Source organism: Myxocyprinus asiaticus, chromosome 6 (genome assembly GCF_019703515.2).
Source record: "Myxocyprinus asiaticus isolate MX2 ecotype Aquarium Trade chromosome 6, UBuf_Myxa_2, whole genome shotgun sequence".
NCBI lineage: Eukaryota > Metazoa > Chordata > Actinopteri > Cypriniformes > Catostomidae > Myxocyprinus > Myxocyprinus asiaticus.
Genome location: NC_059349.1, coordinates 3475593 through 3501150, shown reverse-complemented (window position 1 = coordinate 3501150; position 25558 = coordinate 3475593). Strand labels below are relative to the sequence as shown.

Here is a 25558-nt window from a genome sequence, read left to right as displayed (position 1 = left end):
TTCTAAAAAAGGACAAAGATCCAAGCGAGTGTAAAAGTTACCGTCCAATCTCCCTGATCCAACTAGATGTAAAAATATTGTCAAAAATTTTGGCTAATCGATTAAGTAAAGTTATGACATCTCTTATACATATAGATCAGGTGGGGTTTATTAGGGGCCATAGCTCTTCTGATAACATCAGGCGTTTCATCAATATCATATGGTCAGTGGCGAATGATCAGTCTCCGGTCGCTGCCATCTCACTTGACGCCGAAAATGCGTTTGATATGGTAGAATGGGATTATCTTTTTAAGATTTTGGAAATGTATGGGTTCGGGAGTACATTTATTGGTTGGATTAAGTTACTTTATAAACACCCTGTAGCAGCGGTACAAACAAATGGATTAATTTTAGATTATTTTACTCTGAATAGGGGGACTCGGCAGGGTTGCCCTCTTTCCTCATTATTGTTCTGTCTTGCCCTGGAACCATTAGCAGCCGTGATAAGAAAGGAAGATGATTTTCCAGGGGTGATGGCGGGAGGTGTGGCGCATAAGCTTCTGCTTTACGCAGATGATATTTTATTATTTGTCTCTGAACCTACTAGATCTATGCCTTGCCTCCACAGAATTATTAATTCCTTTTCCAAGTTCTCAGGATACAAAGTCAATTGGTCTAAATCCGAAGCTTTGGCTCTGACAGCGTACTGTCCAGTAACAGCTTTCCAGCCGGGCACCTTTCGGTGGCCCAAACAGGGCATTAAGTATTTGGGGATTTTATTCCCAGCAAATTTGTCTGATTTAGTTAGAGTTAATTTTGACCCTTTAATAAAAAGATTTTCGAGCGATGTGGGCAGGTGGGCTTCATTAAATTTATCGATGATTGGGAAGGTTAATGTTATTAAAATGAATTGTATTCCAAAATTCAACTACCTGCTTCAGTCTCTCCCTGTAGATGTCCCCCTCTCTTATTTCAAGCAATTTGATAGCATAGCGAAGTCCTTTATTTGGAATGGTAAGCGCCCCAGGTTAAATTTCAATAAGTTACATAGGCCAATTGACAATGGTGGGTTAGGCCTACCCAAGATTTTGTTTTATTATTATGCGTTTGGTCTTAGACATTTGGCTCATTGGTCGCTTCCACCTGAGAGAGCCTCTGCCTGGTTTTGTATTGAAAAGGAAATTCTTGCCCCTATCTCGCCATTGCAAAGCCTTTCGATCAAACTAGCCGGAGAGGTTAAGTCGCACCCCGTTATTTTGCATTTGCACTTGATATGGACAAAAGTGTCCAGAGTGTTTAATTCGGATATTTATTTAAACGTAGCCTCGAGCATATGGCTGAACCCTAAACTATGTATTAATAAGTCCCCTTTCTGTTGGTCAGATTGGATTGTGAGGGGGGTTAATACACTCAGTGACCTACAGGTGCATCTCAATAAATTAGAATGTCGTGGAAAAGTTCATTTATTTCAGTAATTCAACTCAAATTGTGAAACTCGTGTATTAAATAAATTCAATGCACACAGACTGAAGTAGTTTAAGTCTTTGGTTCTTTTAATTGTGATGATTTTGGCTCACATTTAACAAAAACCCACCAATTCACTATCTCAAAAAATTAGAATATGGTGACATGCCAATCAGCTAATCAAATCAAAACACCTGCAATGGTTTCCTGAGCCTTCAAAATGGTCTCTCAGTTTGGTTCACTAGGCTACACAATCATGGGGAAGACTGCTGATCTGACAGTTGTCCAGAAGACAATCATTGACACCCTTCACAAGGAGGGTAAGCCACAAACATTCATTGCCAAATAAGCTGGCTGTTCACAGAGTGCTGTATCCAAGCATGTTAACAGAAAGTTGAATGGAAGGAAAAAGTGTGGAAGAAAAGATGCACAACCAACCAAGAGAACCGCAGCCTTATGATTGTCAAGCAAAATCGATTCAAGAATTTGGGTGAACTTCACAAGGAATGGACTGAGGCTGGGGTCAAGGCATCAAGAGCCACCACACACAGACGTGTCAAGGAATTTGGCTACAGTTGTCGTATTCCTCTTGTTAAGCCACTCCTGAACCACAGACAACGTCAGAGGCATCTTACCTGGGCTAAGGAGAAGAAGAACTGGACTGTTGTCCAGTGGTCCAAAGTCCTCTTTTCAGATGAGAGCAAGTTTTGTATTTCATTTGGAAACCAAGGTCCTAGAGTCTGGAGGAAGGGTGGAGAAGCTCATAGCCCAAGTTGCTTGAAGTCCAGTGTTAAGTTTCCACAGTCTGTGATGATTTGGGGTGCAATGTCATCTGCTGGTGTTGGTCCATTGTGTTTTTTGAAAACCAAAGTCACTGCACCCGTTTACCAAGAAATTTTGGAGCACTTCATGCTTCCTTCTGCTGACCAGCTTTTTAAAGATGCTGATTTCATTTTCCAGCAGGATTTGGCACCTGCCCACACTGCCAAAAGCACCAAAAGTTGGTTAAATGACCATGGTGTTGGTGTGCTTGACTGGCCAGCAAACTCACCAGACCTGAACCCCATAGAGAATCTATGGGGTATTGTCAAGAGGAAAATGAGAAACAAGAGACCAAAAAATGCAGATGAGCTGAAGGCCACTGTCAAAGAAACCTGGGCTTCCATACCACCTCAGCAGTGCCACAAACTGATCACCTCCATGCCACGCCGAATTGAGGCAGTAATTAAAGCAAAAGGAGCCCCTACCAAGTATTGAGTACATATACAGTAAATGAACATACTTTCCAGAAGGCCAACAATTCACTAAAGATATTTTTTTTATTGGTCTTATGATGTATTCTAATTTTTTGAGATAGTGAATTGGTGGGTTTTTGTTAAATGTGAGCCAAAATCATCACAATTAAAAGAACCAAAGACTTAAACTACTTCAGTCTGTGTGCATTGAATTTATTTAATACACGAGTTTCACAATTTGAGTTGAATTACTGAAATAAATGAACTTTTCCACGACATTCTAATTTATTGAGATGCACCTGTATATGAGGGTGGAGTATTGAGAACTTTTGAAAATTTGGTTCAACATTTTGGCATTCCCAGATCTCAGTTTTATAAGTATTTACAGCTTCGCAACATACTCTGCACTATTTTTGGGAGTGGCACGCACCCCCCTAAAGCGGCAGGTGCTTTGGGAGAGGTGATTGCTGCTTTTGGAAAAGGCCATGAAGCATCAGTGTATTACTCCCTACTAATTCAGAGTCTGGGGGATGGAGCCTTGACTTCTCTCAAGAGAGTATGGGAAAAAGATTTGAATTTGGTATTGGAGGATGGAGTGTGGACTAAGATTCTTAAAAATGTCAAGTCTGTATCTAGAGATGCAAGGGTTCGCCTTATGCAATTTAAGATTTTATATAGATTTTATTGGACGCCCTCTAGATTATATAGTCTTGGTCTTAAAGACACACCCACTTGCTGGCGATGCCAATCAGAAGTTGGAGACACTACCCATGTCTTTTGGGGGTGTGTTAGGATCCAGGAGTTTTGGTTGAGGGTTCAGAGGTATTTGTGTGATGTTTTGAACACTCAGGTTTTGCTTTGTCCCAGACTCTCTATTTTGGGTGATGGGGCGGTCATGCATTTAGGGAATAATCACATAAAAAATTGGGTTCTGACCAGTCTCCTGATCGGCAGGCAAGTAATTTTAAGGGGCTGGAAGTCAAGTAGCGCACCCTCTTTTTCGGAGTGGTGTGTGGAAATGGGGAGGGTAGCTGCATTTGAAGAGGCGGTAAGTAGAAGGCTGGGGTTTAGGGACTTATTTGCTAAAAAATGGGGCAAATTTTTAGTTTTTTTGGGGGACTCTCTGGGAGGGGATGTGGAGAGTGTAGTTTAGTTTAATCATGTATGTTTATTATTATTTTATTTATTTGTGTATATGTATGTATATATATATATATATATATATATATATATACAGGTGCATCTCAATAAATTAGAATGTCGTGGAACAGTTCATTTATTTCAGTAATTCAACTCAAATTGTGAAACTCGTGTATTAAATAAAAACAATGCACACAAACTGAAGTAGTTTAAGTCTTTGGTTCTTTTAATTGTGATGATTTTGGCTCACATTTAACAAAAACCCACCAATTCACTATCTCAAAAAATTAGAATATGGTGACATGCCAATCAGCTAATCAACTCAAAACACCTGCAAAGGTTTCCTGAGCCTTCAAAATGGTCTCTCAGTTTGGTTCACTAGGCTACACAATCATGGGGAAGACTGCTGATCTGACAGTTGTTCAGAAGACAATCATTGACACCCTTCACAAGGAGGGTAAGCCACAAACATTCATTGCTAAAGAAGCTGGCTGTTCACAGAGTGCTGTATCCAAGCATGTTAACAGAAAGTTGAGTGGAAGGAAAAAGTGTGGAAGAAAAAGATGCACAACCAACCGAGAGAACCGCAGCCTTATGAGGATTGTCAAGCAAAATCGATTCAAGAATTTGGGTGAACTTCACAAGGAATGGACTGAGGCTGGGGTCAAGGCATCAAGAGCCACCACACACAGACATGTCAAGGAATTTGGCTACAGTTGTCGTATTCCTCTTGTTAAGCCACTCCTGAACCACAGACAACATCAGAGGTGTCTTACCTGGGCTAAGGAGAAGAAGAACTGGACTGTTGCCCAGTGGTCCAAAGTCCTCTTTTCAGATGAGAGCAAGTTTTGTATTTCATTTGGAAACCAAGGTCCTAGAGTCTGGAGGAAGGGTGGAGAAGCTCATAGCCCAAGTTGCTTGAAGTCCAGTGTTAAGTTTCCACAGTCTGTGATGATTTGGGGTGCAATGTCATCTGCTGGTGTTGGTCCATTGTGTTTTTTGAAAACCAAAATCACTGCACCCGTTTACCAAGAAATTTTGGAGCACTTCATGCTTCCTTCTGCTGACCAGCTTTTTAAAGATGCTGATTTCATTTTCCAGCAGGATTTGGCACCTGCCCACACTGCCAAAAGCACCAAAAGTTGGTTAAATGACCATGGTGTTGGTGTGCTTGACTGGCCAGCAAACTCACCAGACCTGAACCCCATAGAGAATCTATGGGGTATTGTCAAGAGGAAAATGAGAAACAAGAGACCAAAAAATGCAGATGAGCTGAAGGCCACTGTCAAAGAAACCTGGGCTTCCATACCACCTCAGCAGTGCCACAAACTGATCACCTCCATGCCACGCCGAATTGAGGCAGTAATTAAAGCAAAAGGAGCCCCTACCAAGTATTGAGTACATATACAGTAAATGAACATACTTTCCAGAAGGCCAACAATTCACTAAAGATATTTTTTTTATTGGTCTTATGATGTATTCTAATTTTTTGAGATAGTGAATTGGTGGGTTTTTGTTAAATGTGAGCCAAAATCATCACAATTAAAAGAACCAAAGACTTGAACTACTTCAGTCTGTGTGCATTGAATTTATTTAATACACAAGTTTCACAGTCTGAGTTGAATTACTGAAATAAATGAACTTTTCCATGACATTCTAATTTATTGAGATGCACCTGTATGTATGTATGTATATATATATATATATATTTATTTATTTATTTATTTTTTGGATGGTGTGTGTTATGTGGGACCACAGGGGTGTTCGTTAGGGGTCAGGGTGGGATTGTATTAGTAGGGTTTAAATGTAAAATGTTGATTCTTTATATATGTGTTGAGTTTTTTTTCCACTGTCATGTGCATAGGAATCAATAAAAATGTTAATTACAAAAAAAATAAAAATAACATCTTATATAGTTGTAATTACATACATTGCAGTCTTTTGACTTTTCACTGAACATTATTATTTGAACCGTCCGGTCCCTCGCTCCATCGTGCGCACAGATGCTCTCTGCTTCTGTCAATCCGCATCAGTTCGGTATTGTACTCCTGCATTAAATTCTGTAACCGTTCACCCCTCTTGTTCAAAACAAACTGTTCTATTGGGTAACACTCTCACTCATGGTGCTGTACTGTACTTCCCTGCCCTGTGCTGCTGTTTATCTGACTGAAAAGCCTCACCCGCTAGAGGCCAAAAGTGTGCAAGGGATGGATGTTATTTAAAGAAAGTGTGAGAAATCATAATGTAACATAATGTAACCAAATGCTACAATATACTAAATAATAATATCTCTATGTTAAATAACCATAATGTTAATTAAGACTTTATTATTACAACTGTGATACAACAATACATATACAGAACAACACCTTTTAGTGTTTGAATCAATCATATCTCCCAATAAACACTGTGTGAAATGTTTATTTTTGTCTTATTTTATTCAGTTGGCATGTAGGAGTTGATAATAGTTTGCTTAATAATCTCATTCCATATCTGGATAATTGCTGTAATATCATAAAGAATAAATTTCCTCCTCTATGATATTGCATTATATTAGTTTTGTACAGTATGTTAACTTAATAGTCAAAATACTTGGACATACATGAATGAGAATAAACCTGAAATAGGAATGTGTTTCAGTGACAATGCACATTATGTAGTTTAGAGATGATATAGAATGATACTAATGGCTATTTCTATTTAAATAAATGTTGTATTCTTAAAATGTTCTGTTTGTCCAAAAATCCTCTTGCAGCAATGCAGGTCTTTGGCATTTAGAAGCTGTTAGTTTAGGACCTGTGAGAAGTCTGTTTCTCAAACTAGAGACTGTGATTTACTTGTCTTTTTGTTGTGCATCTGGCCATCCACTTCCCTCTCTATCCTGGTTAGAGATTCTTTTTTCAAAACAGTAATGCATGGAATAGCCTTCATCTCTCTATAACAATAGACTTTAGAAGAAAATAGAATTTCAGGAGAAATGTGTTTCTTTTTGCTTATTTTTAAAGCCAAAATTTGACTTGCAAGTGTAAAGCAACTTGTAAGAACTCTTAGTAAATTGGAAAAAAAAAAAACATTATATTGTGATTTCAGGTGCGCATGGTAGCGCAACCATTTTCAATTGTTCTAATAATAAGAACTTTTTCTTGAGTACCAAATTAGCACTTTAGAATGCTTTTGTAAGGAATAGGTGACACAGTATAATATTTTTGCCATCACAAGTAAAGAAAAAATTGATTAAATACCACTTAAGAACCGTAATAATAATTTGCAATTAATGATTTTGGCAGTATTTTTGATCAATTTAATGCATCCTTGGTGAAAAGAAGCATCAGTTTATTTCAAGAACAAAAATGTCTTTGTATTCTAAAAATAGACTCCACGAGTTCTCGTGCTTTGGATTTTTTGAGGAATGAGGCATACTGTATGATCCGACCCCTAAGAACCGCCTTAAGTGCCTCCCAAGCCACACCCACAGAGGATACTGAGGACCAGTTGGTCTCCATATAAACATTAATTTCAGCCTTTAACATTTGTTGAAAATCAGGATTTTGCTAAAGGGATACATTAAAGCACCAACTATATGATTTCCTTTTCTCCATATGTGGCAACACCTCTAAACTCACTAGGGTGTGATCTGAGACTAAGATGTTTCCAATTGAACAATCAACAACAGATGAAATGAGGAACTTAGATATAAAAAAAAAAAAATCTATTCTAGAATAAATCTTATGGACTGATGAAAAAAATGTATAGTCTCCAAATATCTGCAAGACCAAGATTTTTACACATCCTGTGAAGCGTCAATGTTGCTCTAGGGGGCAAACACAATTTTGCTTCACTGTGATCAAGGACTGAATCCATCAATAGATTAAAGTTTCCTCCTAATATTATATCATGAGGGGTGCCAACGGCTTGCAACATCCCTTCAAGATCTATAAAAAAGCCCTGATCTTCAGCGTTAGGTGCATAAATATTAGCCAAAATCAACCTTTGCTCCTGAATTTCTGCTAAAACAATAATGACTCTTCCTAATTTATCTTTAATCTGTTTGAGACATTTGAATTGTAGATGTTTACTTATCAATGTAATGACTCATCTGCTCTTACTTGAGCCAGCACTAAAGAAAATATGTCCACCCCATATCTTCCCAAATTTTTGAGCTTCCTGAGGGGAAAGATGCGTTTCTTGAAGAAACACTATATTATATTTCTTACGTTTAAGAAAAGAAATATCCTTCCTTTTTATGGGGTGCCCGAACCCATTCACATTCCACGTGGAGAGAAACAATCCACTCATATTAACATTTGACATATTAGAAAAAATAGATTGTGTCAAAAAAAAAATTATGAAGACCACATTCCCCATTAGTGCAACAAACAACCTCCGACCAACCCCCCAAACTGAACAGTCCATGTACACCTACAAGAATCCCCGCGACAACTTTGCCATTGGATTGCTCAAGTCTGGTGTTTCTGTACAAATTTTGTGAGACAGAATTACATAACAGAAGAAAATCTATAATACAAACTCCAGCCAATAGGCAGAATAAACACAAAGAATGTGTTGATTCATTCACAAAATTGTCTCAAAGGTGTGTTCCTCCACAAAACAAACTCCAGCCACTAGCGGAACCAGCACACACACACACACACACACACACAAAAAACATTCAATTTCCTCGGACAGTCAAACGAATGCTCAGTGAGCCGGCAGTTCAATGCAGCAGATGACCTAATCCTTCCAAAGTCCTGCAACAAATACTCAAGCCAATAGGAGGCATTAACACAAGGAACATGCAGATTCATCCACAACTGTCCCGAAGAAGTGTTATACCACAAAACAAACTACAGCCGCTAGGTGGAACTAGCACAAAATAAACAAAGGCGCCTAGCTTCTTCAGACAGTCAAGCATATGTTCAGCGAGTCAAGCTCACTTGGGAGCAACGTGAGAAATGCACCATGACTTCCTCAGTCCATTTATTTTATTAAAGACATCGCTTGATGTGGGCATGTAAATATTCTGTGGCCATCCTTAGTATCTATTCTCAATTTGGCCAGGAACATCAGTGCAAAAGCGATCCTCCGTCGATGCAAGAGTTTCTTGAAGGAGTGTTACTACACAAAACAATCTCCGGCTGCTAGGCGGAACCAACACAAAAAGAAACAAACAAAAAAAAAGGCGCCCAGCTTCCTAAGATAGTCAAGTGTATGTTCAGTGAGTCGAGCTCACTTGGGGACAACGTGAGAAACGCCAAATGGCTTACTCACCCCATTGTCTCTATGAAAAACAATGCTTGCTGTGGGCATGTAAATATTTTATGGCCATCCTTAATATCTATTCTCAGTTTGGCCGGAAGCATCAGTGCAAAAGCGATCTTCCGCTGATGCAAGAGTTTCTTGCATTCCTTGAATCGATCACGTTTCTCTCTTGTCAACTTCGCAAAGTCTGGGAACGTGAAAATGCTGTGGTTCTTCCAAGAAAGCCTTCCTTTACTCCTCGTCTCGCATAACACAAGATCTTTATTGGATGATCTTAGAAATTTGGCCAGAATTGATCGGGGCCTGTCTCCCTCAGCCGATCTCCGAGCCGGGACTCTGTGAGCACGCTCGATTTCCAGCTTATGGCCTGTTATGTTGAGCAGAAACAGGAAGAGCTCGTCTGGGAATTTCAAACAATTCGGATGTTGTTCCACTGATTACGATTATCAAGATCTTCCAACTTTTCCCAAATGTGTTCCAAATCTGCCTTGGTCACTAGCGGATTAGCAGCTAATTCTTTCACCGATGACTCCAGATAATCGATCCGTTTCTCGACGTCCCAGATTTTTGTAACCCACTCAGTGAATTTAGTTTCTATCGCAGTAATCGATCGACGTATTACAGCAAGATCCTCCAAGTCCTCCACGACCTTCGCCAGCATTACAGACATGCTCGACAGCTGGCGTTTAATTTTTCCCGCCGCACCATCCAAACCGAGTCCCTGGTCTACGACCCTGTCAGGGGTGTCAGCTTGAGCACGTACTGTAAGTGTCTTTTAATATCTCCAGAGCCCAAGCATTTTGAATTCTTTGACATTTTGACTTCATAGAACAGTTATGTATCATGTATTAAAAACTAGCAAAGTGCGCAGAGCTCGCCATTCACACGTCCGACCCCCGCATGGCGTCACGTGACTCCCTTGGTAAATACGATTTTTATTAAGCTTCCTTATACACCGATCAGCGACAACATAAAAACTACCTGCCTAATATTCACTTGTTTAGAATGTTGAATCTTTGTGACAACTGCGCTAAAAACAATCTAGATGCAGCACAAAGAATGAAACGGAGCGCAGGTGTCTCAACATGTGTTTTTGAAAATCTGAAGTTTTTTTTAATTTGACACGATGTTTAAACAGTGCCGGTCCTGCGTGAGACACTGAAGTAAAAGCAAGACGCGGTACAAATGTCAAAGACATTCATCCAGCATGTGTTTAAACAATGGGAAAACAGAACAGACATGCGCAAAAATCATTCGGTGTGAACGGCCCCTAACTCGTCCATTTGCGTGTCTGTGAGTGACAGCACAAAATAAGTTTGGTAAGCCTGTTTATTTTTTCATTTGTACAAACCCGAACTTGAATTCCTACTTGAAAAACTGACCCCAACCCGACCCGAAACCCCTCGGGTTCTCGGGTTCCATCGGGCCCCCTTCGGGTTGCAGACCTCTAAGCATCAAGTCTTTCTGTGTATGATATGACAAGCTTTGCACACCTGGATTTGGGGATTTTCTGCCATTCCTCTCTGCAGATCCTCTCAAGCTCTGTCAGGTTGGATGGGGACCATCGGTGGACAGCCATTTTCAGGTCTCTCCAGAGATGTTCTATTGGGTTCAAATCTGGGCTCTAGCTGTGCCACTCAAGGACATTCACAACTGCACCTAAACCACTCTTGCATTGTCTTGGCTATGTGCTTATGGTCAATGTCGTGTTGGAAGATGAACCTTCGGCCCAGTCTGAGGTCCTGAGGCTTCCGTCTGGCCACTCTGCCATAAAGCCCAGATCGATGGATTGTTGCAGTGATGGTTGTCCTTCTGCAAGTTTCTCCTATCTCCACACATGATCTCTGGAGCTTAAACAGAGTGACCATCGGGTTCTTGGTCACCTCTCTTACCAAGACCCTTCTCCCCCGATTGCTCAGTTTGGCTGGGCGGCCAGCTTTAGGAAGAGTCCTGATTGTTCCAAACTTCAATTAAGAATGATGGAGTCCACTGTGCTCTTGGGAACCTTCAATGCAGACAACATTTTTTGTAGCCTTCCCCAGATCTGTGCCTCAACACAATCCTGTCTCCAGGGGCGGACTGGCCATAGGGAGAACCTGGACTTTTCCCAGTGGGCCGGCCGCGAAATTTTAATATAAGGCTGCAACATAACAAAATGTGAAAAAATGAAGGGGTCTGAATATTTTCTGAATGCACTGTATATATTCAGACCCTCAGTCACCCTTCAGAGGTCAAATACACAAATGACCTGTAACATTAATAATTATAGCATAACCTGAATAAGTACAAATGGTTATGAAGATGATTACCTTTTGACTAAAACAATTGTTAGTGAATGTATTCAACTCATCAATAGGCAGAATTGTTTACACTAGGCCCGGTTCCAGATCAAAATCACTGAGGGTGCTTCTGAAAGTAGTGGGGGTGCTCTGTATAAAGTGGAGACATATCGTAATTACAAATTTTTTAAAAGATGAAATCATGTTTAAATGTTACTAAATCAACGTAAAGAAAAGATTTATAAATGTACATACATTTATTGCTTTGTTTTTTCTGTGCATGATCTGTCGCAGAAAATGACAGCAAAATGCTGCACCTGCAAATTAAGACATACTGGGTTGCAAAATCACACACGTTTTGATGCAGAGATTTTGTGTGTTTGCTGGGATTCAAGGAAATCTGCTTTGCCATTATACAGGCTTACATCAACTGCAGGTGTGTGCATTTATTTTGGTACAGGCCAGGGGCCACATCAGCCTTTAAGTAGAACATGGAAGATAGAAGATAAAAAGTTCTGCATAGTTCTTACATCTTTTTTAAGCCCAGAAATAGTAGTGCACTCATTTTAATACATGATGCATATTTGGTGTATACAGTGTAGAAAGTGTATACAGTCAGTGACGGATGGGATTATTCTGCACTTGCCTGAAATTTTTCTCTACAAATATTACTTTTATATTAGGTGTTAGAAAAAATGAATATAGGCAGAGTATAATTATTAATTGTTTATTTTACCATCTATACTTCAGTGCAAAAGTAATTTATTATCAGGGGTCGGTTTTAATAGTAAAATAAAATATTTGGAAATATAGATTCCAAAAGCTTCTTGTAATGTTTGACGCAAAGCAGACCCGTTTACTTGTTTAAATCTCAAAACATTACCTACCCGTTTACGCTCCCAGTGGGTCATGATGCAGGTCTCGTCAATGCTTTGTCCACAAATTATTTGCCATCCCATTCAGCACACAACTGAATAAAACAGGCTGCATGACTATGATAAATGATTACAGCCAGAGTAACATTCGTATACAGGTGTGAGGGACTTCAACATTTTACAAATTACACAAATAAAAAACATACTCCTCTCTCGCTTGCTTTTGCTCACGTGTCAGTGATTACCAAGGTTATAATAATTTTGAATTTTTTATTTAGTTATTATTTCTATTTCATTTAAAATTTTTCACTCCAATTTAGTTTAGTTTTCATTTTGTTTGTTAATTTTTTGTTAGTTTTAGTTTTGTTTTAGTTTTGTTCGTTAGTTATTTGTTAGTTTTAGTTTAGTTTTTCCAGTATATATAGTTTTTATTTTAGTTTTAGTATTTATATTAAGGGATATTGGAGAATGGGGAAAACAGGTATTTGTGTAATGTGGATCATATAGCTGGACTCCCCAACGTCCAAGTTGTAAATAATATTATTGTGGTTGGCCTCCAAGTAGGATTTTGCTTAGGACCCCCATATGCTTAGAAACAGCCATCTACTATCTGGCAACCCTGAGCATATTTAATGCTTGTGGAGGTGCGTTAGGTCCCAGAGATCTAATTAAAAAAAACTTCAGGATAAATTTGCCCTTGCCTGCAATTGAAGGTGCTCTAAAGTTGATTTTAAATGCAGCATACATGAATCAATCATGGGAAACAAAGTTTCTCACTTACCAGAATGTTACATTTTTCAGAAAATGTTTTAGAACTACAGTACTCATCATGCACACATACTACAACTTCATTATCTATGCATTGCTGGTATGCATGCCTCACACTCTCTAGAACTGCAATACCCATCATGCACTACCCACACATACAACAACATTTCCTTCCACAAAGTTTGCACACTTTTTACTCCTGATTTCTCGCAATACGGGAAAAGGAGAGGTGTACAAAAGCAATGCGTGACTTATTTTAAAAATAGATATAATGGACTAAAATAAAAAATATTGTGTTACTTTACTCATTACTTGAAAAAGTATTCTGATTATGTTACATGCATTACTTTTAACATGCTACTCCTAACACTGTTAAACTCCTCATTCACACATTTCTTTTTAAGTGTTAGTGTAGTCTTAGAGCAGCTGGTACTTTTACAGAGGCATATTGCAATAGTCAATAATTGAAATGACCAGAGCTTGGACCAGGAATATCCACACTTACCTGTGGATATTAGGCCTGGGTAGCTCAGCGAGTAAAGATGCTGACTACCACCCCTGGAGTCTTGAGTTTGATTCCAGGGTGTGCTGAGTGACTCCAGCCAGGTCTCCTAAGCAACCAAATTGGCCCGGTTGCTAGGAAGGGTAGAGTCACATGGGGTAACCTCCTCGTGGTGACTATAATGTGTGGTTCTCACTCTCTGTGGGGTGTGTGGTGTGGTGTGGTGTGTGTGGATGCCGCGGAGAATAGCGTGTGCATCCACATGCGCTACGTCTCCGCGGTAACGCGCTCAACAAGCCACGTGATAAGATGTGCGGATTGACGTTCTCGGACGTAGAGGCAACTGAGATTCGCCCTCCGCCACCTGGATTGAGGCGAGTCACTACGCCACCATGAGGACTTAAAAAAGCACATTGGGAATTGGGCATTCCAAATTATGGAGAAAAGGGGAGAGAGAGAGAAAAATGACAGCAGTTAATGGGGTCGTATTGGGCAAACTTAGGAGGCCAGAGTGAAAATCACCCTGCAAAAAAGGTAGTAAGTCCTAGTTGGACACATGGGAAAAGTAAATGCACCAGTATTGGTTGGGTTGTTGGAGAATTAGTTAAAGATACAGGATTAGAGGAGTATAGATATGCATCAATATTAACTTTGCTGCCAGTACTGTTATGGGTCATGCCACAGCCCAATATTGATCTAACTCTATTTGAAATATTACAAAATGATGGACATAGTGAATCGTAAGGTTAGGGAGTATGTGGGGTTGCTTCAAAAGTTCCAAAAAATGGTCGCGTAGGGGTTGCATACACAATTCCAAAGTTGAAAGTGTCTAGGATAAGTAGGATATCAGATTATTTATCGGTGTTTACTGGAGAAATGATTGCTGTAATGATGGCAGTAAAGTGGGTAAGTGAAGTCAGAGCTCAATGTGTAAACAATTGGCTAAGAAGGTATTAGAGAGGGAAACAGTGTATATCCAAGTGCCTAATCAGAGAAAAAATCAATAATCAAAAAGAATATTAATAACATATGGCAACAGCAATGGGATAATGGAATAAAAGGCAGACATTTGTATGCAATTCAACCAGCAGTAGGAAAGGGTAGGTTATCAGGAGGGAGAAGGAGAGAAGAGAATATAATAACAAGACTAAGGTTGTTTCATAAAGGGCTAAACAGCACATTATACTTAATAGTCAAACATCCAACAGGATTTTGTGAAGTGTGTGGAGTCAGTGAGTCAGTGGAGCATATAATTATTCAGTGTAGGAAATATAGAGTGGAAAAAAAGAGTGTACTAGAAGAGTAAAGCAGAAAGGGAGAACAGTTTACATTAAAGGATTTTTTTAATCCACAAACAGGAAGTAATAAAAGATCTATAGAGATGAAATAACTGGAAAGTTCTGGGATAGTTAATTGAATATAAGGTGAAAGGATTTTTTTTTTTTTTTTTAGGAAATTAGGTGTGAAGGTAGATAGGGTGGTGTAGGTGTTTTATCTGTAAATAGAGTGTCGATGGTCCAAATGGGAGATAGGTGGCGGTAATGCACCAATGGGTTTGCTAAACGCCGCATAACAGCAATAGAAAGAGGAAGAAGAAGAAGAAGAAGAAGAAGAAGAAGAAGAAAGGTCTGAAGGATTCAGGAGTTAGTTGAGCAGAAACAGCAAAAGAGAGCTCATATTTGTAAGTATTCTTCTGTCCAAAGACATTTTCTTTTGTAAGCGCTAGGCAAAGAATGCTCTGTAAGTTATTTAGTTTTGTTATTACATGTAATTATTTTTTAACTGCACTACGAGTAGTAAGATATTCAAATTTGATATTACTTAGGACAATATGTTTCTAAATATTGTTAGGTCTATCCTTCATCTTTTAGTTTGTGATGTTGATTTGTATATTTAATGTTCTTTCTTTAAAAAGAATATATAATTGTAATCTATAAGTTTGATACACCAATTTCTCTCTCGAATTTTGTTATACTTATCTGAAACCAGTGGATACCAGGTTTATGTGCATGAAACATGTAACTTTCTGTCGAGTAGTTTGTAGCTTAGCTAGCTGCATTTGTAGTCGTTTGCCTAACACTGATCAGTAGTTTGACAGAAATAACAGGATTATCACTGTTAATAGAGAAGCTGAAAAGCCTCTTTCACCACTGTTGATTACTATAATAAAATCTGAATGTACAATACCGGTCAAAATCTTGAAACACTTACTCATTCTTTATTATAATTTTTTTTCTTCACATTTTAGAATAATAGTAAAGTCATCAAAACTATGGAATAACATAAATGGAACTATGGGAATTATGTTGTGACTAAACAAAATTCAAAATATATCAAAACTGTGTTATATTTTAGCATCTTCAAAGTAGTCACCCTTTGCCTAGAATTTGCAGACATGTACTCTTGACATTTTCTCAACCAACTTCTTGAGGTATCACCCTGGGATGCTTTTTAAACAGTATTGAAGGAGTTCCCATCTATGTTGGGCACTTATTGGCTGCTTTTCTTTATTATTTGGTCCAAGTCAACCATTTCAAAAACTTTTTTTTTTTTTAATTTAATTTTAGTTTTATAATGAAATAAATTAATATGGTGGCACAATTATATTTTATAATTATAAAACTAATTTCAAACATTTAAGCATACGCCTTCAGATCAGAAGATTTTTAAGATCATGAGAAACATTTCAGTCAAGTGTTTCAAAAGTTTTGGCTGGTAGTATATAAAGAACTATTTCAATTTAAATCAACCAACACTGTTTATGTGAATAACAAGTTATAAGTAAAAATTGTTATTGAGAGAATTGTTTTAAGAAGATAAATGGGTATTTGTTGCTTATGGGCAACAAAGATGCAAATAAGTAGAACATTTAACAAATAAGCAGACAACATCACCAGTTCACACCCACTCAGCAAACACAATTCACACCTTCAGTGAAGCCCATCCAACTGCAATTCACTTATAAATGCTGGAAATGTTCCCAGTATCCTACAGGTGAAGAGAAAAGGTGCATATAAAGAGGAACAACTCCAAGTTTAACAACTGAAGCCTACAGGCATACTATTACAAAAATGATGTCTATTAAAGAGGAGAACGAAGACTTGAGTTATCCAGATCCACGGATAATAAAACTTGAAGATACAGAGGAACAAAGAGGTTGGTGCCCATTGTTGATTCTTCATAGTGACTGTTGAAGAACATTAAGTTAAAGTTTCAGACAGATTGCTAGATCTGGCAGGTGTAGTTAGAAAATCATAGACAGTTAAATTATAGTTGAATGTTCATTTGACTCTTCAATGATTTTAGGCTAAATTCTGAATAATTGTGAAACTGGGGAGTTATGCCTAAATGTTGCTCAAGAAAAGACATGCAGATTATTACCCCAAAACAGAAAGATGTATCCTCAACCCTCTATGGACACTTGGCTTGTAATTTTTTTGTTTTTACTGGCCTGACTTTAGACATGACATGTCTGAAAAAGATATTAAGCAAACCAGAAAGGGGGCATCTTCACATAGAATATATATATATATACAGCTCTGGAAAAATGATCAGTTTCTCTGGATTTACTATTTATAGGTATGTGTTTGAGTAAAATGAAAAGTTTTGTTTTAATCTATAAAGTACTGACAACATTTCTCCCAAATTCCAAATAACAAATATTGTCATTTAGAGCATTTATTTGCAGAAAATGACAACTGGTTAAAATAACAAAAAAGATGCAGTGTTTTCAGACCTCGAATAATGCGAAGATGCCACTCCTAAAATTCAAGCAGCTCGGCTTTGTGGATCCGGTGGTCCTACATCAAGACCTTGGTTGACCTGGCTGTGTGGCATGGAGCATTGTCCTTTGGAAAAACCAATCCTCAGAGTTGGGGAACATTGTCAGAGCAGAAGGAAGCAAGTTTTCTTCCAGGATAACCTTGTACGTGGCTTGATTCATGCATCCTTCACAAAGACCAATCTGCCTGATTCACAGATCCTCCACCAAATTTCACAGTGGGTGTGAGACACTGTGGCTTGAAGGCCTCTCCAGGTCTCCATCTAACCATTAGACGACCAGGTGGAGGATCGGTGATGATCTGGGGGTGCTTCAGCAAGGCTGGAATCGGGCAGATTCGTCTTTGTGAAGGATGCATGAATCAAACCACATACATGGTTATCCTGGAAGAAAACTTCCCCAACTCTGAGGATTGTTTTTTCCAGCAGGACAATGCTCCATGCCACACAGCCAGGTCAATCAAGGTGTGGATGGAGGACCACTGGATCAAAACCCTGTCATGGCCAGCCCAATCTCCAGACCTGAACCCCAAGGAAAACCTCTGGAATGTGATCAAGAAGAAGATGGATGGCCACAAGCCATCAAACTAAGCCGAGCTGCTTGAATTTTTGCGCCAGGAGTGGCATAAAATTACCCAACAGCAATGTGAAAGACTGGTAGAGTGCATGACAAGACGCACGTAGGCTGTGATTGAAAATTAAGCTGCATTCACGCTGCCAGCGACACACAGCAACAAAACGACCTCATCTCATTCATTTTCAATGAGAGCTGGCGACATCTGGCGACACGAGCGATGGCGACCGTTGGTGACCGGATGTGGGCGTGTCCAGTGACGCGACAAAGTTGAGAAGTGTTTAACTTTATGCAAATGAAGAGCAACTTTCGGGAGCAGCCAATACGAGAGAAGATGGTAGAGCTCACGTGATCCTTCTCTCTCTCAGCTCCTGCAGTGACGGAAAGATGGAGGAAAGGCTAATCCTTGCTGTTAGCAATTTACCAGTGTTATATGATATGTCTCTGCCCACGTACAGGGACATATTTAAAGGAATAGTTCATCCAAAAATGAAAATTTGCTGATAATTTACTCACCCTCAGGCCATCCAAGATGTATCTGAGTTTCTTTCTTCATCAAAACAGAATTTAAGATTTTAAGGATTTCATTTCAGGCCTCCTCCTCTAAACAATGCAAGTGAATGCCCTCCATTTTTTGATGGTCCAAAATGCATATTTAGGGTGCATCAAAATAATCCACACGACTCCAGTCGACAAATAAAGTTCTTCTGAACCCAAACAATTGATTATTTTGAGAAACAAAACAATACTTCTATACTTTTTAACTACAAATGTTCGCTTCCGTACATCTCTGTGACGTGTGCTCATGAGAGGGATGACGTAAACTCGTTGGTAAGGTCACGTTTTACGTGGAGGAGTAGTGTGGAAGCGCGTCATTGTTTACATTGTTTTGTTTGTGTTATTATTTGGAAATGATTTAAAAAAAAAATGTTTTTATTGTTTTTAAATTGTTTTGGACTGTTTTGGTTTGTGAACGGCACAAGTTTCTATTGTAAACAATGACGCACAACTTGACTCCTCCTCCACGTGACGCGTGACCTTACCAAGGAGCTTACGTTATACCGATCCTCCACCTGGAGGCCTGTGGATTATTTTGATGCACCCTAAATATGCACTTTGGACCGTCAAAAAATAGAGGACAATCACTTGCATTGTTTAAAGGAGGAGGCCTGAAATGCAATAATCTAGCTGGCAATCCTGAAAGTCTTAAATTCTGTTTTGATGAAGAAAGAAACTCAGATACATCTTGGATGGCCTGAGGGTGAGTAAATAATCAGCAAATTTTCATTTTTGGGTGAACTATTCCTTTAAGAAAAATGATGCGTGGAAAGGTGTATCTGCGGTCACGGGGATTCCAAGTAGGTTTAAATAATCAAATAGCCTGTAAAATTAACTATTATATAATTTGTTTTCAAAATGTGTTACATGTATGACAGCAAACGAAACCATATAAATGATCAGATATAGTGAATAAACGTACCATATTAATAACCGTACTGATATTTTAATAATAATATTAATTCTATTAATATTAATTGTAAAGAAACAGTGCTGTTTAGACTCTCCATACACACATACACAATGTATACAATGTACTGTATACTTATGCATGTATTAGTGCCTGACGGATATATCGGTATCAGCATATATTTTACCGATATGTGCTGATATGAAAACTTTTTCAGAACATAAAATGCAGAAAACAATGCTTTAGAATTGGTGTCATAGCGTAGTTTTTCCAGCAGAGCGCGCTCCGACTCCATTGTTTACAGAGCTGACTCTGAGCTGACGGTGGCTCTGCAGACAGGGCGGAGTTGAGCTGTGTGTCCATAAGTTGCTAACTAGTTTATGAAATACATACTGGAAAGTTAATAAACAATGACCCCATAATTTTCCCTTTTCAATATAACTAATATAATGTTAACCCTGTCCCTGACAACCATGTCACTCATGTCTGTTTGCTGTTAGCCAGCTATAGTTTGTCAGTGCAGTCAGTAATGTAGCAGATTGAAAGGTAAACATCAGAGCATCTTTTTGCAGCTCAGCAGACAATGATGCAGTGGTGGATTGTGTCTGTTGAGTGCTGATTTCACGCTATGTTGTTACCTAGTTGGTGAGACACAATGCTGGAAAGTAAAATAAACAATGTCCTTCTTTTACTCTCTGTGAAAACGAGCTTATAGCTAACTAGCTAATCACATAGCTACTTTCATTGTTGTCAGCTGAGTGGAAGCTAATGTGTAAACATGTATTCACCAAACTGTTTTGTTCAGGATTCACAGTTTGGTACCCCCTTCAACCGAACAATTCCAGTCATTTATAAAATGTAATATTTAAAAGTCTGGTTTTCCACCGTTGAAAGTTTCCCCTGAACTTGTATAGCAGAATACGGTGTAACACTGCTGCCACTGTTTATCTCTTGACTCGGCAGTATTAATATAGTCAGCATTTGACTGATACTAAACAGTACTGATGTTTATTTAGCTATTTATATTATTTTTATTTATTCTTTTTTTTTTTTTTTCACGCATAGTGATTTGCCTCATTCCGGGTGGCGGAGGATGAATCCCAGTTGCCTCCGCGTCTGAGACCATCAACCCGCGCATCTTATCACGTGGCTTGTTAAGCGCATTGCCACGGAGACATAGCACGTGTGGAGGCTTCATGCCACCCACCGCGGCATCTGCGCTCAACTCACCACACGCCCCACTGAGAGCGAATCACATTATAGCGACCACGAGGAGGTTACCCCATGTGACTCTACCCTCCCTAGCAACCGGCCAATTTGGTTGCTTAGGAGACCTGGCTGGAGTCACTCAGCACGCCCTGGGTTTCGAACTAGCGAACTAGTGATCTCCAGGGGTGGTAGCCAGCATCTTTTACCACTGAGCTACCCAGGCCCCCATTTTTATTTATTCTTTATTTTAATTGTCAGCATTTAACTGATACTAAACAGTACTGATGTTTATTTAGCTATTTATTAACTTATTTTACTTTTTTTGAGAAACATCTAATTTCAGCCTTAAGTAGGGCAGAGGCAGCACCATCTCATCCTCCACCAGCATCTGAAAACCCAGATTAACTTTTCCTCCAGAGCCTGTTGCCACAAATCAAAAATCTTAATTCAAGAAGGTTGAATTTTTAAATACACCGAATAATTCTTGAGGCGCAGTGCAGTCAGGAACAGGAAAAGAGCGGGGTACAGCTGACAAGGCCTTGAGGGGTGTTCGTAAGCTTATTTACCCTCGTGGTCCTGTCAGCTGTACCCTGCAGGCAAGGTTCATAATGTTAGTGTTTTTTGTTGTTTAAGTTATAAAAAAACACAATAACTGTAATTGTTTTGAAAAATAAATACATTTGTTTCAGTCTTTTCAATCTGTTTCTATTTGTGATTATTGTTAAGAGAATAGTTCTTCTGCATAACACAAATTATATTTTGAGGAATGTTTAAGTGTTTTTGTCCATGCAGTGAAAGTCAGTGGGGTCCAGTATTGATTTGATAGATGAAACTATTTAGTATATATTATAGTTCATAGCCTTTTATAGTGTGATTACCATACTGCAGTCACTATAGGTGTTATGCTTTATTATTCATACTTATTCATATTGCTGTTATGTATTTGGGGGAGATGTGTTTAATATCTAATACTGCAGCCAGGATATCATTGTTTCAAGAAATGACACATGGAAACATTGCTCTTTTATTATAATGTGGGTGGCTCTTAAAAGAGCCTTTGGTTTGGTAATGAGAAGAATCTTTCATGCCTGTCACACCTGTGGCTGCCAGGGAACTGCACCCTCAGCACAGAAGTAGTCAACAAGGGTCTCCCTCACACGCATTGCTTCCCATGCTGCATTGTTGCTCCCTACTCTTCTGATGTTCTGCAGTGCAGAGGCTTCTCCGTCAGCAGCAGGGGTTAGTGGGTCCCGCCCAGTCCTTGTTGTCCTCTGCAGAAAGTTGTGTAGAACACAGGTGGCCTTCACACAGGCTTCCGCATTGGCAGGGCTGACACCAATTACACGCCGATACATTCGCCACTGTGCTGCAAGTATACCAAACGCATTCTCAACAGTCAGTCTTGCCCGTGAAAGCCTGTAGTTGAACACCCAGTGTCTACTGGGAAGGGCGGTACCTGGGAAGGGTCTCATCAGGTCTCCGCGGAGAGGGAAGGCTTCATCTGCCACGAAGACATGAGGCTGGAGCTCCAGTTGCTCTGCTTCTGGCAGCAGCGTGTAGGCAGAGGGTTCCACTGCGAAGAGCGTTACCAAAGGGACTAGTAGCCAGAGTCCCACCATCACTGGTCTTCCCATAACTGCCAACCTCTATGTTGTGGAAGCAGTATTTGGCATCTACAACTGCTAAGAGGACAATAGAGAATGTCCCCTTGTAGTTGTAGAATAGTGATCCAGAGTTGTTGAGAGCCTGGATCAGTACATGCTTCCCATCAATTGACCCTAGACAGTTTGGAAAATTCCAGTGATGGTGGAACTCTGCTGCAATGTCCCGCCAGTCTTTGGGAACAGTATGTAGTCCTCCACCAGGGAGTCCAAAATGACCTTTGCCACCTCTGCCACAATACCAGCTACAGTGCTGTGCCCAACACGGTAGCTGAAGGTAATACTGCGGTATGAATCCCCTATTGCAAGGAACTTGTGGAAATATGTATTAAGCATATTGACCTACAAAAAAACATACATAAGTCATAATTTATATATATATATATATATATATATATATATATATATATATATATATATATATATATATAAGAAACAGCTTTATCTGTAATAGAGTCAAAGAACAACTGTGTATTATAACATGTTGAATCATAAAAACATATATGGCAGTTAATCAGAATCAGCTTTACTGCCAAGTATGCTTACACATACAAGGAATTTGTCTTGGTGACAGGAGCTTCCAGTGTACAACAATACAAAAACAGCAGCAAGACATAGATAATAATAAAAAATAGTTATACACATACGTGCATACACACACAGACACATACATAAACATACGTAGTGCAATCTAATACAGATCTTTTATCTGTTATGTACAGTGCAAATACAAATCTGTTATGCACAGTGCAAATGTTTTTTTTTTTTTTTCCCAGATGAATGAAATGGCAGAAGAGGTTGGATAAATATAAAAAAAGACTAAACTGTGTATTGCACATAGTTATTGCTCAATGGGGCAATATAACTGTTGAAGAGATGGATAGCCTGAGGGAAAAAACTGTTCCTGTGCCTGATGGTTCTGGTGCTCAGAGCTCTGAAGCATCGGCCAGAAGGCAACAGTTCAAAAAGGTAGTGGGCAGGGTGAGTGGGGTCCAGAGTGATTTTTCCAGCCTTTGTCCTCACTCTGGAAGTGTATAGTTCTTGAAGGGGGGGGGGGGGGCAGGGGGCAACCAGTAATCCTGTCAGCAGTCCGAATTGTCCTTTGTAGTCTTCTGATGTCTGATTTCGTAGCTGAACCAAACCAGACAGTTACTGAAGTGCAGAGGACAGACTCAATGACCACCTAGTAGAACTGTATCAGAAGTGCCTGTGGCAGGTTGAACTTCCTCAGCTGGTGAAGGAAGTACAACCGATGCTGGGCCTTTTTCGCAATAGAGTCAGTGTGTGTTTCCCACTTCAGGTCCTGTGAGATGGTAGTGCCCAGGAACCTGAATGACTCCACTGCTGCCACAGTGCTGTTTAGAATGGTGAGGGGGGGTCAGTGTTGGGGTGTTCCTCCTGAAGTCCACAATCATCTCCACCGTTTTGAGCGTTTTCAGCTCAAGGTTGTTTTGACTGCACCAGAAAGCCAGCTGTTCAACCTCCCTTTTGTATGCAGACTCATCGTCATCTCGGATGAGGCCGATGACAGTGGTGTCATCTGCAAACTTCAGGACCTTGACAGAGGGGTCCTTGGCGATGCAGTCATTGGTGTAGAGGGAGAAGAGTAGTGGGGAGAGCACACATCCCTGGGGGGCACCAGTGCTGATTGTACAGGTGCTGGAAGTGAATTTCCCCTGTCTCACAAACTGCTGCCTGTCTGTCAGAAAGCTGGTAATCCACTGACAGATAGACATGGGAACAGAGAGTTGGTGTAATCTATTCTGGAGTGTAGCTGGGATGATGGTGTTGAAAGCCGAACTGAAGTCCACAAAAAGGATCCTTGCATATGCTTTGGTCTGTCCAGATGTTGCAGGATATGATGCAGTCCCATGTTGACTGCATCATCCACAGACCTGTTTGCTCGATAAGCAAATTGAAGGGGATCTAGAAAGTGTCCAGTGATGTTCTTCAGGTGGGACTACACCAGACTCTCAAATGATTTCATGACCACAGACATCAGGGCGACAGGTCTGTAGTCATTAAGTCCTGTGATTTTTGGTTTCTTTGGGACAGGGATAATGATTGAGTGTTTTAAGCAGCATGGGACTTTTTTTAATTTTAATTTTTTTTATTTATTTATGCATTTGGCAGACACTTTTATCCAAAGTGACTTACAGTGCCCTTATTACAGGGACAATCCCCCTGGAGAAAACTTGAGTTAAGTGCCTTGCTCAAGGACACTGGTGGTGGCTGTGGGAAGTGAACCAACAACCTTCTGCTTACCAGTTCAGTGCTTTAGTCCACTTCGCCACCACCACTCCTCACACTGGACTTCACACTGCTCCAGTGATCTATTGAAGATCTGTGTGAAGATGGGGGCCAGCTGGTTAGCACAGGATCGAAGACACGCTGGTGAGACGCCATCTGGGCCTGAAGGTTTCCTAGTCTTTTGTTTCCGAAAGACGTGGCTCACATCATCTTCACAGATCTTAAGTGCAGGTTGAGTAGCATGAGGGGGGAGGAGGGGGGATGCAGGAGGTGTTTGTGTGAAGTGAAGGTCAGAGTGGGGTTGGGGTGTGAGATTGGGCCTTTCAAATCTGCAGTAGAACACATTCAGGTTGTCAGCCAGTTGTTGGTCCACCACAGGGTTGGGGGTAGGAGTCCTGCAATTTTTTAGTTGTTTCATGCCACTCCACACTGATGCAGGGTCGTTAGGTGAAAACTTGTTTTTCAGCTTCTCAGAGTATCTTCTTTTAGCCACTCAGATTTCCTTGTTCAGTGTGTTCCTGGCCTGATTGTACAAGACTTTATCCCCACTCCTGTAAGCATCCTCTTTGGCCTGACGAAGCTGCCTGAGCTCTGCTGTAAACCACATTTTGTCATTGTTGAACTTTAAATAAGTCCTAGTAGGAATGCACACATCCTCATAGAAACTGATATATGATGCAACAGTATCTGTGAGCTCGTCCAGATCTGTGGCTGCAGCCTCAAAAACACTCCAATCCGTGCAATCGAAGCAGGCTTGTAGTTCCCAATCTGCTTCATTGGTCCATTTCTTTACAGCCCTTACTACTGGCTTGGTTGATTTTAATTTCTGCCTGTAGGTTGGAAGAAGATGAACCAGACAGTGATCAGAGAGTCCCAAAGCTGCTCTAGGGACAGAGCGACATGCATCCTTTATTGTTGTGTAGCAATGATCCAGTATGTTCCTGTCTCTGGTAGGGCAAGTAATGTGCTGTTTGTATTTGGGCAGTTCACGTGTGAGATTTGCTTTGTTAAAATCCCCAAGAATAATAATATCTGAGTCCGGGCTCCGTGTCTGTGATTTGATCTGCCAGCTGTTGCAGCGCTGCATTCAAACACACGTTTGGCGCGATATACAC

The 25558-nt window shown here is 39.9% G+C and overlaps 2 protein-coding genes across 2 annotated transcripts in view; one reads left to right on the top strand and one right to left on the bottom strand.

Moving 5' to 3' along the window:
* The window catches only part of LOC127442946 (gastrula zinc finger protein XlCGF7.1-like), an 898889-nt gene that overhangs the window by 378002 nt on the left and 495329 nt on the right, over positions 1 to 25558 (bottom strand). The window lies entirely within an intron of this gene.
* Positions 15092 to 25558, top strand: part of LOC127442167 (oocyte zinc finger protein XlCOF6-like) — a 57142-nt gene continuing 46675 nt past the window's right edge. The window contains exons 1-2 of the mRNA XM_051700010.1: positions 15092 to 15182; positions 16486 to 16657. Coding sequence (XP_051555970.1) covers positions 16573 to 16657 — 85 coding nt within the window. The 5' untranslated portion in view covers positions 15092 to 15182; positions 16486 to 16572. The remainder of the gene's footprint in view (positions 15183 to 16485; positions 16658 to 25558) is intronic.